At 34.6% G+C, this 14288-nt stretch overlaps 2 protein-coding genes across 3 annotated transcripts; one reads left to right on the top strand and one right to left on the bottom strand.

Moving 5' to 3' along the window:
• The first annotated feature begins 13 nt into the window (after positions 1–13).
• On the top strand, positions 14–4640 carry LOC100176462 (leucine-rich repeat-containing protein 56-like). The gene is made up of 3 exons (XM_002119580.5): positions 14–1531; positions 3713–3889; positions 3969–4640. The coding sequence occupies exons 1-3, from the start codon at positions 176–178 to the stop codon at positions 4005–4007; spliced, it is 1572 nt and encodes a 523-aa protein (XP_002119616.1). The 5' UTR covers positions 14–175; the 3' UTR covers positions 4008–4640.
• A 138-nt stretch (positions 4641–4778) lies between these two features.
• On the bottom strand, positions 4779–14210 carry LOC100186680 (caspase recruitment domain-containing protein 11-like). 2 transcript variants are annotated; one of them, XM_002122243.5, is made up of 10 exons: positions 13998–14210; positions 12547–12693; positions 11101–11244; positions 10595–10720; positions 8855–9037; positions 8358–8421; positions 8118–8164; positions 7920–7982; positions 5731–5886; positions 4779–5496 (listed from the first exon to the last, which is right to left on the bottom strand). In XM_002122243.5, exons 1-10 carry the CDS (start codon positions 14151–14153, stop codon positions 5326–5328), a joined length of 1257 nt encoding a protein of 418 aa, XP_002122279.1. In that variant the 5' UTR covers positions 14154–14210; the 3' UTR covers positions 4779–5325. The 2 variants fall into 2 exon arrangements, with proteins under 2 accessions (XP_002122279.1, XP_026694963.1); XM_026839162.1 differs by lacking the exons at positions 4779–5496; positions 5731–5886 and adding an exon at positions 7197–7244.
• Between the last annotated feature and the right edge of the window lie 78 nt (positions 14211–14288).

The following is a 14288-nucleotide window of genomic DNA, read 5'->3' as shown; positions in this document are numbered from 1 at the left end:
TTGGGTGGGCCGTCAAACTTTGTTTTTTCTATAGGCAGGGGGGGGGGAGGATTTCTCACTAGCACCGAACATATGCCTCAGCTTACATGTTTTAGTATCTACCTTCAGCTTCTACTGACTGTATTTAGGTATTTAATAGCGCCAGGATACAATAAATACTGAATAATAATTCAGGATGGAAGAGGAATGGATCAATGCACTTGGTGATGAAGATCAGACAAACCCTAAACCGATTGTCCTAGAGGAGACTGAACTACTGGTAAATGATTTTCTTTCTGTTTCCAAATTACAAAAGATCACTGGCAAAGATGATTTGCGTAATGTTAAAACTTTAGAAATGATTGTCAATACAACAGAAACCACTTTAGGCAACTTTGGTCAATATTTGCCTAAGCTCATGCAGCTGAAGTTGAGTCACAGTAACATTCCTTCTGTCCGTGACATTGGAACATCTCTTACCAATCTATCTGTTCTTTGGATGTCCAGGTGCGGTTTATGTGATGTTAATGGCATCACTTCACTTCAAAGTTTGCAGGAGTTGTATGTTGCCTACAATAACATTGACGATATTTCACCAGTTAGTTTCCTTGATTCTCTTGAAGTTTTAGACCTGGAAGGCAACATGATTTCCAGTGTGGAACAAATCGATTATTTATCCATGATGTCTTCCCTTAACACGTTGACACTGACTGGTAATCTGATTGTAAAAACGTACAAACAACAAAGTGATACAAATAGTAGCTTCCGACAGTTTGTTATTGGCAAAATTCCCACAATTAAACAACTTGATGATAAAGGAGTGGATTCAGATAAAGATCACTCACATTATCGACCGGAAACTGCTGCATATTTAAACTCACAGGAAGATGTTGACATTGTAACAGCGGCAATAAAGGAAGGAGTTGTCTTAGAAATAGATAATGAGTCTACAGTGAGGGATTCCAGTTCAATTCCCATGCCATCGTTACACTGCCAAAACAATGTAAAGAGCTCAAACAAAGAACTTTTGCCATTAACATTTTCTTTGACTCCTAAGTTAACTCTTGCTAGACCAGCTACAGCAAATGCTCGTTCATTACAAGCAGTGACATCACAAAATCCTATTCTCTTCTCCCCTCCTGTTCTTCAGACCCGTTCCGGCTCATCTGGATCCGAGAGTGGGTTGTTACAGGAGGATGACTCGAGTAGTTTAACGTTTGGAGATCCTATTTGCGGAAACCCAATCCATGCTTTGAGAAACAGGAAAAAGTCCCCTCTTCCAACCATGTCACCAATATCACCAGAGAATTTTAACCACAGATACAAACCACGACCTTCTAATACATCAGGTTGTCAAAAATTAACGTTGGATCGAAACTTTGAAACAGTCAAATCAAAAAGGAGTGTACAATCAAACTTCAAAGCTTCAAACTTAAATTCACAAACTACAGAAAAACCTAATGCTGTGATAAACACAAACCAGAGGAACGTTGAAACTCAAAATGGAGTTCTAGGAAATTCTGCTGTTCCATCACCCCTTCCTCATTCAAACGTAAATGAATAGCTAATAGCTCAGTTTGCAGTTAATTTTCTAAAGGAGTAGCTGAAATGTAATGTTCCAGGCGTGCCCAACCTTTTTTGACCTAAGATCTACTTTTCTACCAACCAATCTTACGCGGTCTACCAGCCATTGTCACTATTCACAGACGACGCACATCTCCTGTATATGCGAAAATAACTTTCGTATGCGTTTATTCCCTGTCTAAGCAGGTGCGGTGCAGTGCTTCAATAAGCTATGTCCATGGTTTTAATTCATCAGCAACAAAAAATGTATAGTAAAGTTGGGTAATAAAAAACAATGGGCTACTTGGGGTAAGAAAGGACATTTCCCCCCTAGCGCGCTAAAAATTTATTTTAACGCAACCAGCTTTTGTGGGTAAAAAAGACATTTATTCGGCCTAATTTGTTTCCTAACTGTCATTCTAGGTGGTAATTATTTTTTTGGAAAACACAAATTACTAAATCAAACAAAAAATTGACAAAAAAATCTTTTTATGGGGTTTGCTAAACTTTTTTTTGTGAGAATGCCTTTCGTGATAAATTTATTATGAATTCAAGTATTTGCTACGTATTTAAGTACCTTGCTGCTGGTATATTTTAATTTTAAATTTTACGAACATTTCATACTTTTTTCTCTTGTCTTTTTTTACCCCAAATTCGCCTTATGGGAAGGTGTAAAAAACAACTGTGTTTTTTTTTGTTTTTGTTTTTTCAACCCCAACCAATATTAACTTTCTGATAAAATTAATTTTAAAGTTATGTGTGTAAACTATTTTTATTTACCTAATGATTTAATTGATTTTAAATGTAACCAAGTATCAAAAACAGATATTTTACAGCTTTGCCCACATTTCTGATGATGTAATTTTTAATTTATGTTTTAGGTTAAGACTGTTTAGTTACAGTTCATTTTTATTATTATGTTGCTGAATTTAGTTTAGATAAAGTTAAGATGTCATTTAGATTTTCAAAAGCCTTTATAATTTAGTTAAATCAAGTGTAATGCTCTGGTTACTTCCTGTGCTTTATATGGGTTATGAAACTTATGGGCATTGTTTTCAGTCTAATGATTGTTTTTTTGCGGGTAAGCTTATGTTTAAAAGGAAGAAGTGAAGTAAAAATGATAATTTATATAATAAAAGAAAAGCTTTGGAACAAGGTTGTTAAAAGTATGTAGGAGATATTTTGCCTATGTGAAAAAAAGAGGAGAAGTTGAGGTTTCTGAGAAAATATAGACTGCATAATGCATAAGTTGCTGACTAATATTACCCTGTACTTCCATAAATTTTTTTTTAAAATTAAGTTAAGTTGCTTTTGAAACCATTGTTATTTATTGCCCCGCGATTGTTTTTTTACCCCAAATCCTTGGGAATAAAAAACAGCACAAAATTTTGAATAAAATTTTGAGTAACCATAGAAATCCTACAATCTTTTCTGGACATCAAGCTATGATAAATAGTAAATACTGTTCCTCCAGACTAAAACTATTTTTTTTTGGTTTATTACTTTGGGAGAAAATCGAAAGTTTGTGTTTTCTGTTTTTATTACCCCACTTGACTATATATACTTTAATTACACAATCTTTAATGATTTTGTTACCAAAACTAACTGGCATGTTTTTAATATGCAACAAATGAAAAACGTCACACATGCTATTGTTAATGTTGTCTTTAGCGGCGCGTAGTTGTGTTTTGGCAGGAAAATCCCTCCCATAGCACCCGTGTACCATTTTAAAGTACGGCCCCAGATTCGCTTTTTCTGCTAACGCCACCATTCATTGCATACTAAACAAACAGGTTATGAATAAGAATAAACAAAAAACTTACCTACCTCCCATTCAGCTTTAAAATAATAGAAGTTAGGTAAATTATTGTAAAATATTGGTTGTTACGATTCTTACATCATAGTAACTGCCTTTTTGAATATTTTTTGCCTGCTGCCTTATAGGTACGTAATCGTAACTGCCTTTACATGACGAATCACAGCGTATTTATGGACAAAGCGTTGATAAAATTAATGATGATTTGTCAATAAGGGGGTCAGAGCAGATTTTTTTTCTACACTTCTCACGGTCGACTACCGGTAGACGGATCTGCGGCCGGCGGGTTGGGCACCACTGCTGTATGCTATACCTTCGCCCCTGGTGCCTTGGCTTTATCTGTATATTTTTCAGGTGTCTCCAGCGAGAGGAAATTCGACTATTATCTCACCCTCACCTCCTCACTCACCCCAACGACCACAAACTGCTTGTGATTTTCGTGCACATCAGTTTAGAAGATCATATGTTAAACAAGCTCTAAACCCACTTTCTATCAGCAATGGTGAACAGCGCTTTCGACATCGCAACCTTGTACGTATAAAGGAAAAGGACTGATATGTAGCTTAGATCAATTTATGTATTCCTTACATAATGTTACATTTGCTGACAGCACAAACAGCTAAGTGGGGAAAGCATGGTAGAAAATTGAAAAACCTATGTACATGTACAAGAACATACTTTTAATATGAATGTAATCATAATCATGTATATATTTAATTAAAAATTGTTTTTTGGTTTTTATGTAAAACATGGAGGGGACAAGTTTTATATTTTTATTTATAGCAGTGCCTGACATGGGTATGCATGATTTGAATTAAATATAATGCCCTGTGTGAAGAATCTGGATATATAGTGATAGTTTAATAGTTGATAATGCAATAACTTTTATATCAAAATCTAAAAAGCACATATGGCCACACTGTTTATGCATAAATGTGCCAACTCGGTTATAGAAAGCCAGAAATATGTCTACGTTGCACAGTAATATGTGTTTTTGTTTATTTTACAAGCGCTGTGATTTTTTGGTTTATTTTTCTAAAGTTATGTTTGTAATATGTTCTTTGACATTTGGCAAGTTTCCAATTTTAGATAAAGTATTATGTAATGTCTGTTGGGTCGGACTAATACATTAAAAGATTTAATGTTGATGAAACATTAACTCTTTTAGCAAATTTAGTTTAAAGTTTTGTTTATTTTGTTTTACATTCACTGTGCTCTTGTATGCTGTTCAAATGGAAACTGATGTAGAAGTCAAAAAACGGTTTACCAAAAAATATAAATACTCAAATTTATTTGTTATTCCTGTAATTGTAAAATGTAATTTGGCATAGAATATAGGTGGTTGTCAATTATCCTAATTACACCAATTTTTGGGTGCTATTTTATGAATACGTTTTTGAACAATTTTAAGACATATTCATTGGTTGCCAGAATAGACAGAAAAGTAAATCAGTTTATTTCTCATTGCTGTGAAAATACTAGGCAGCATTGACAAAACGACAGAAAAAAGAACTTAATCGGAAATTTCAAGTAATAGGATCAATTAGCTACAAGTAAAAGGATCAATTAGCTACACACTTTTATCAGAATTTTCAGGTTTCCTAATCATTGGTTGGTTGGAGAAACAATAAGGAGTATAATACTAATTTACGGAAATACGGCAACAATAGAAAAAAAAATTTTTAACCATTAGGTGCGTTTACATGGTCCAAGTGAAGTTTCCGTACAGTTTGGCGGTGGACATGATGATATATATTAAACAATATTAACACACTGTAACATTTTAAATGATTGAGTATTTTAAGTGTTTTAAAGAAAAGATCAAATTATTGCAGGACAAATAAAAAGCGTTTTAAAGAAGGACAATTTTTAAAAGAAAAGTAAGTAGTAGATAGTTTATACTGTACACAGTGGAGTACACAGTGGAAGAAATTAAACTCCAAACAACCGGCATTTTTAACCTACTTTCACAGAGTTTTTGATATTGCTGCCTCCTGTGTTGGTAGAGAGACATTTGAGTTAGTGGCACTTCGAGTAATATCTGTGTTAGTGCGACGAGGGATAGCTTGGCGACGGATTACATCTTTTCGTATAAGTGGACCATTAACTTCACTCTCACTGCCTGATGACCACTTTTTCTGTATTAAACAAGCAGGTTAAGGTAAATGACCAAGAACAACTTATTGAAAACAAAGTATCCTGGTACTTTATATCTGAAAATTTAAAATTACCAATATAATGAACTGAATAGTTGGAGGTTTGGGTGATTGTATAAGACTTGTCGCGTAGGAGTGAGGTTATATAAACTGGCATTGGTAAGGAGTAGTTTGAAAGTAATTTGTCTTGAGTTAAAGAGAAATCATTAAACAAACCTTGTATTTTTCATTGGTTGGTTTGGAAAATGGGGTTTCATCAGCATCACCTGGGCCATAATCAGCCGCTAGTTCAATACCAGGTAATACATTCTGACAATATTCACCAAAATTTCCAAGTGTAATTTTTGAGAAGATTTTGATTTTCTTCAAATACTAAAACACATGTTAATTAAAATATTAACATAACTTAACTAAATACTTTACTCAAACTACGTTAATACTAGGTATGTGCCAATTTACAAAAGATTCGGGTTTGCACGAACCCGAATAAACAGAAACAATGTTCGCACGAATGCAGAGCGCTAACTTATTCATAAACGTAAACTCATTCGTATACCTAATTCAACTCGTTCGTAACAATGATATTAACAGTAAGTGTCTGATCATGCTTTCACCACATGTGATGTTTATCAGGCGCGTGTAATGTCGAGGTTACTTTGGGTCACTTACGCGTCTTTTTGAGCGTTAACATGATACACAAATAAACTGCATTGGCTGATAAATATAATGTTTGTTTAATGAAGGAGAGATAAAATTTATTTGAAAACAATTACAAATTAACCAATTAATTGATTACAAGCTCACTAATAACTAGTTAATCGTAATTGAGCCTGTAGTTTGATTTTTATTCGCTATATCAGATTCTTCGGTTTTATTTCGGCAAGTTTTTAGGTGCATTAAAATCTCGGTCAATGGCAACTGTTTTTACAAAATATCGGTGTCGGTTTGAATAAAACAATATTGGTCGGCTCAACTCAACGTGTTGCAATAATTAAAACGCACAATCAAAGAGAGACTATTAAAGCATCGTTAAAGCGTAGTTAAAGGGCCTAAACACACCCCAAACGTACATCGCTTTAATCGATAGAGTGTGTTTTTCTAATTCTAACGACACCTTACCTGTTTTAATCGGTTCTGTATAACCAAAGATATTCCAGCTCAAACACCGTGAAATTCATAAAACTGATTTGAAAGTTTCGTGGCAAAATAATTGAGAAGTGTACTACCCACGTGACAAATCATGTCACAAAATTGCTGAAGCATGGCCGCTCTCTCATTCAGAAAGGTGAGAGGCAGCATTTTCAGCGAAAAACAAGAGAACAAAAAAAACGCAGGTTTCGCTTTTACGAATGAATCCGTCACATGACTAGTACGTTCCTACGTCACAATCACGAAGCTTGTAGTAAAAAAAGGATGGCGCTAGAGATCACTGTTTGAGGCAGAATATCTAGGCCTATACTGGACCAATTTGAATAAGCAATCAATAAAACGGTCGCTTTTTGAATTTACCATAAAAAGTAAAAGTAACGCGGGGTGTGTTTACGCACTTTGAAGAAAGTAGACTCCCGGTTTCATTCTCACACCCCATTTTTTCCACCGTTAAAATAATAACCTTGCATCGTCTTTTACGCATACATACCACACACTTGCTTGCGTCACACACGTGTTATTCGCCGGTGAATCACACGTGCTGTGGTTCAATCATGAAAGCAACTTGTTGTGCGGACGAGCTGTGCATCGATAAAAACTTATATATTTTATGACGTACGTAATAAATATTCGCACACGAATCTCGCGCAATATTCGGGTTCGCGTAGGGATGCACATTACAGAATTTCGAAACCATGAGATTCGAATCCTTTTGTATTCGAATCTGATTACGGGATTCGGTATTCTGTTTAATAACGTCATCACACACCATCTTATAAAATAAATAACAATTTTTGAAACATTATAATTTTGAAAAAAAATATTTTTGTGTTTGTGGGACTTTCGAGAGTATACGTTACGCAACGTCTTTTCATAGCCTGCTATAGGTTTCATGACGCAAAAACTACCCAATAGTACAATTTTTGATCATTTTACAGCTCATGATCCAACAAGGCTGCTATAAAAGAGTCTATAAACTGACTTATGTTGGTAAAATTCATTTTTCCTATAAATATAAAAAGATTCGAAGTTCTAGATTCGGAATTCTAGATTCGAAATAAAGTATTCTAGGATATCCTAGAATACCTAATTATTCTGTAATGTGCATCCCTAGGTTCGCGCGAATATCAAAATCGTGCTGTTATTCGGCGAATCTATTCGGGTTCTGGTTCGCCTTGGCACATCCCTAGTTAATACACACCCGACATAATAAATTTAAAAACAATTGCCATCAGGTTAAAATTAATAAGACTTACTTTTTCATAATGTTTTGTAATATATGTTCGTTCCCTGAACGGTTCACATTCAGAAGAAATATCCTATAATATTAGGGAAAGTTTAACACATTTTAAATATTTTGTTTGCCATGTATTGGAACTGAATTAAATCTACTTTGATATTAGAAATTAGTTATATTAGGTGTGGCAGAAATACATGTTTTTTTAGTTCCTTACCGAACAGTCCTGCAATATTTCATGTTGACTTGATGTACTGGACGCAGCTAAAACATTGTCATATATATTATTAATTCGTAGTTTAGGAATGTTTTATTCATACCGGACATGAATATTATCTGTTTCCACAAATACCTTACTTAGTGGAGGACTTTTGTTTGGTTTAAACACTACTGCGCCGTTAAAAATATTAACAATGATGTTTAAAAATTATTTTCCTAATTGTATAAAATTACTCACTGCATGTTGAAAAAGAATTAGATCTTCTTGAGATAAATTTATCTGTGCCTGTCCATTGTGTATCCTGAGTATGTTAAAAATAAGTCTATTTTTAAAATAAATTATTTAAATTTTTTCACAGTACATAAAACATAAAATAATTACCTTTTTACTATTTAATTTTTGGAGCAAATAGCAGGTGTAAAATGAGTATCAATATAATAATCTATATCATAGATTTTCAGTAGCAATAGTAACAAACAGTCACAAGTCACAACTGATAAATTTTCCTAACTAGTGGCAGACATCCAGAATGTAAGTCATCAACCTACGAAAAAATGTTTCTAGCAAAAACAATTGATATTTATAGGCAAAAATGGTAAAATTATAAGTCAAAATAAAATTGGCCTGGATAGGATTACCGTATTTGTTCACTGTTACCAAACAATCAAATATGGCACAAAATGTATAAGAAAATATATTATCGATATCTAAACACAATAAAAAACCCAACTCACAGCAACTTTATGTTTGGGTCTGTTGCTTGATTTCAGGTGACATAGTTCCCGCTCCTTTTGTAAGAGATCCTGTGAAAGTTTGTCGTACTTTTCTTCCAAACTTCGAATCTGGGCTCGATATTTGGCTTTCTCTTCCATACAGTCTTTTGCAAAATGTTGAGCATCGTTTCGTTCTCTCATTAACTACAAAAAAACAATGGAAAATTTCTCATTAACTACAAAAAACAATGGAAAATAATTTCTTCATTTGCTAAATTGGACAAAAACGGCAAGCACGGCTGTGGATTTTCTTGTTGTTGTGAGATCTTATCAGTTTTATTCGGCTCTTAATCTCATGGCGAAGAATCACTAAATGCAGATGTGCTTTTTTGAAAATTAGACAGATATTGATACACATGTATACCCGCTGATGCGTGATCAGCGGTCACTAATGGGTTGTCCAAATTAACAGTCATACACAGAAAACAATTACCCACAAACTTGCATATGTTGTGACTCGCTGCCCAAACAAGGATAAACCTTCTGTGGAAGTGTGCCTGGTTGTTACGTTGTGAGTACGAGTGTAGTCCTGGTATAATGTTCACGCATCATGTGAAAATAAGTCCGCAGATGAAGTCCCACGGGTCAAGAACTTCACTACCGCAAGCACGCCTTTTTCGGCGTACAGGGTGTTGGGGTAATGGGTCGAATCTGGCCCAAATCCCAGCTCCTCACACACCTCACCCATACAGAATAAAAAAATACCCGTGAACGTAATAATTCCATTAATAATTATGGCTGTGAATTTTCCATTTTTTTGTTTAACCGTTGACCTATCAGTTTTAACCGGTTAACCGATACAAGCGTAATCCTAATAAAGCGTCTTGTTTATCGCTTTTCTTTCGCGAATTTAAAGGCAACTTTACGATGTTCATATGGACTATACTTGCAACACACGCGCAAACGTTCTTAACGTCAAAGTAATGCTTCCTTATTCGTGTTCAAACCTGTTTTAAAGCACCTGCCAGCTAAATAATCAACGTGTGAATGGCAATTATGACGCAAATAATCAACGTGTGAATTGCTATTATGTCGTAATCAATTGCCAGGTCAATCATCAATTGCAATCCATGTGTTAATGCCTGCTTTTTCGTAATAAACACGCTGCTTGGCTGAGGAAAACATTTAAGTTGTGTCATACACCAATATAATATTACAAAACTTATTACCTTGCGGTATTAACAATCAAAGTTGACGACGTAATTGCCGCTGTAGGGCACGATCAAAGCCACGTTCCTGCGCACCCTGTCTTATCGCGAAGAACCAATCAACGAACGCGAACACATGCCTTTCGTGTAAATATGACAGATATTGATATACATGTATGCCCTATGACTTCATAGTTCGGTAAACGACTCGAACTTTCCGCAACGGTTAACTGTTAACTTTTCCACAGCCGTATTAATGATTTTAAACTCTCTGTTAGGGATTAAAAAAATAGGTTTCGTTAACTTTTTCACAGCTCCAGTAGAAAAAAGTTGTTTGATTACTTACATAATGTTAATTAAATAAACAATAGCACATTTTATGGCTGACAATATAACCACCACTGCATTCTCAAAGGTGGTTTACACTTAACCAGGATTTCCAAATGTAAATAAACAAGGTAAAATTAGACTTACACAGCTCATACACTAATTACAGAAATAAAATCTTTTCAAGAATTAAAAAATAAAACAAAAGCACCAATCTGAAATTTACAATTTCTCTTTCCTTTTCAACTTCTTTGAGTTGCTGCCACACTGAGTCACGTCTCATTTTAAACATGTCGCAATCACTCTGCAACACTGCACATGTAAGTTCAGCCTGTTCTTTCTCATCCAGATACTGTAACAAAAAAGGTTTAAACATCAATCACTTAGGTTTGGATTTTTTTTAGATATGAAAATTGGATTCCTTATAACTTATAAAAATTGGTTTTGAATCATACACAGCATAAAGCTGACCTGCACCGATTTGTGGATTTCAGCTGAACAACTAATATATATATTAAACAATTAAGACTTATTGTCGTCATTTATGAAGGAATCACTTGGTCTTTCAAAATAACCAAACTCTTTTGTAATTCATATCGATGATATCCTATAGCTTAGATTGGCCAGGACCTTGGATTAGATTTTACATTAAACTGTAGAAAACTAGTCACTTGTATTAATAGATGTACAAATTTGTAAAAATAATGGTCGTACAACATTAGGTAACAATACCTTGTTCCTTAATGCTTCAGCCGCTGCACAATCTTCTCTAAGTTTGGCAAGACTCTCAAGTGCCCCGGCATACATTTCAATTGCTTCTTTTTTGTCTTGCTGCAGCATCTGTATCCGAGTGTCGACATCACCATCACAAAGATTCTGGCACAGATTAAAAATATCATAAAGATTCCGATGATGTGTTTGACAACAACCACAGCATGATTTCTTTAATAAATAGTATGATATCCCAATCTTAATTTTTGCAATTAGTTTACAATACAAGAAACAAAACAATACAGCCGATCATATATATTAACTTTTGTTACACGTTGTGGAACTTTTGTTACACAGACCATGCCCTACTCAATACACGGCCTAGGAATACACCTAAACTGCTCAAAAAATAAGAGGCCTATTGACGCGAACTATGCCCATTATAATGCATTGTTTCGTCACCGTTTCATGAATGGAATTTTGATTTTCAAAATGGAGTTTACAATCAAAGCAGTTGCAGGTATGTTGTGTTCGTGGTGTTTGCGGCTGTTTTGTTAGAATAAAAACTTATTAAAATGATTAAACGAGGTAGTATATTACGTAGATGATAGAAGAAATAGTGTTTACAGCAGTTGTAGTCATTTTTGTACGCATAAATTACTGATTTAGGAGTCTTTTATTAAACAGTGGTAATACTGCCGCTGGTGACCAGTGAAAATTTTGGTCTCAAAACGTTCCTTACGTCTCCCTGATACCCGCTGTATAATTGATTTTTAAAAAACTTGTGTGTTCGTGTCGAAAATTAACTTTGAAAATGCCCGAAATCGTGCTGCATCACAGTATTTTCCACACGAGCAGTCATGGATTAAACAAAGGTTAGATTATTATGTCATAGAATGCGAATTACGTTTGATTTCTACGTTACAGATTACGTAATTTTTTAGTTTTTTGGGGGGATTTAGGGGTTTGGGGGGTAGAGGTTAGGGTTGAGGCTTGGGGTTTTACGACAGATGGGTTAGTTTAAGTTATAAAACATTACTGAGGTAGACCGTAGATTCCAGACAGATGACAATTTTAACATATTATAGTTATGTTATGTTGAAGGTTTGATGCACAGCAACTTAATACTGTAAAAGCATGGCAAAGCTTTCGCTTAATAATAAATGTTTATATTTTTGATAGGTCTAGGTAGATACGTGTTATAAGTTTGTTAGATTAGTAGATACAGAACCGAGGTGATATTGCAATTTACAACATAGTCTAATACTGACACGGATTATTCCAGATTCAATCCAAACGAAATACTAACCGTCATACAGTTTAGGTGTATTCCTAGGCCGTGTATTGAGTAGTCCATGCACAGACACAACTGCATTTTACTTGGGCTTTTATTTATAAAAACTGTTCCAATAAAACAGAAAAAAAAACATTTTTATAAAGTCTGTACAAATTGTTGTCTACCCTTACCCTCTTAGAATGAGCTTGAGCAAGTTTGATTTTCAACTCATCAATTTCACGTTTCATGTCGTTCAAATCACGCTCAGTTGGGCTGCATTGGAGTCTATTACGTAACCGCACAGATTGATGACGTTCCATTGCAACACAACTTTCAAGCTACAAAAAAATATAAAAAATTGTTTGGATTAATTGATACATAATGGTATGTCCATGCAATTTAAGCAAATTTGTAGTTTAATGGTGTTATGCATGGTGTTCAGTATGAGTGATGAACCCACCAAAGTTATAGTGACACCGGTGCACAATACCATGGGTTTTAAAGAGCCACTAGGGATAGGCCAGGATCCAAACTATTCGGATATGATGAATCTGAATATCTAGCGCCCAATATTTGATTGAATCAGAATATTCCATGATATCATTTAACCTAACTCACTGTGGTAGAACAAATTGGATTGTTAAACGGGTGCAAATCGAGCGTCTTTGTATTGGTAAAGATTAATCTTAGCATTTCCTGTGGGCCATAAAATAACCAAGAAAACTGTCAATCTTCGCCGGCTGAGTGCTGACAAGAGCTGGCGTACTGATATTGGTCTTGTGTCATCAAAGTTTAAACTCAATATTACACCAACACAAAGTTGGTTGAGTGAAAGGTTGTACTGACAACTAGATGTAGTGTGGTAATGGATAATTTAATCAAAATCACACATAACATTTACGAGTTTACGATAAAAAAGGCCCAACAAAACTACAAGTTCTAGTATTGCAAGATGTAAAATTCATGTAAAACAGTTTTAAACAAAATTGTTTTTATATTTGTTAAAGAAGATTTTATAATGTTAAAATAAAACTAGTTTTACTATTTTTCGCTTTCAATTAAGGAGTTATAAACAGAAAAACTGGCTCTCAGGCGTTGCTATTTATTGTTTTAGCGCATTTAGTAGTTTGAGTGGCAACTCGCATGAAATAGAAAGTATTCAGACCCTAATTCGGTACATCCCTACAAATCATACAGCCATACAATGATAGTAAATTATTGGGAACGAAAGTGAGTGCTAATTCTGACGTCTCTCGATTGTAATCAATATATATATAATTATTGATTTTAAATAAATGACTATTTATATGCGAGATACAAAGACTAGCTCACGAAGTGTTAAACTCCATGACTGCTCAATATCAAGCATACAATAGACGTTTCCATACGCAAATTATCTGGGGCGCAAGTTGCTCCGGTAAAACAAAAGAATTAGGGCGAGAAGCTATACAATAAAACAAAAGGCAGACGCGTGATTAATCCGCAGGATATCACGTTAGCGGTCCAGACGAACCACACGTGTTATAACGACTGTCGTTTTCTGGCCACACGAGGATAAAGTAAGTTACATTTACTTTTAAAATAAGTGTGAGAATCATGTTTACATGATAAAACATCTGATAAAAATTATCAAAATCCTCACTTTTTGCAACTCAGCTTTCACTTTGTCATTTTCATTCTTCAATTTCATATTCGATTCCCGGAGTTTTGTGTTTTCTTCATTGGTATCAATAAGGCGCATGCACACTGTGTAGTTCTCGGTTTTCAGACGATCCACCTCACGACGAAAAGTCGCCATTTCACTGTCAATGTCATCATACCTATCAACTCGGAAACAGGAGTCTGATTAAAGTCTAGAATTATTTTTTAGAACGATTGTACATGCTAATGGTTCATGGTTATGAATATTGTGGAGCTTACGTTAACATATTAT

The sequence above is a fragment of the Ciona intestinalis genome, unplaced genomic scaffold (genome assembly GCF_000224145.3).
Source record: "Ciona intestinalis unplaced genomic scaffold, KH HT000162.2, whole genome shotgun sequence".
NCBI lineage: Eukaryota > Metazoa > Chordata > Ascidiacea > Phlebobranchia > Cionidae > Ciona > Ciona intestinalis.
This window is presented reverse-complemented; position numbering and strand designations above follow the sequence as displayed.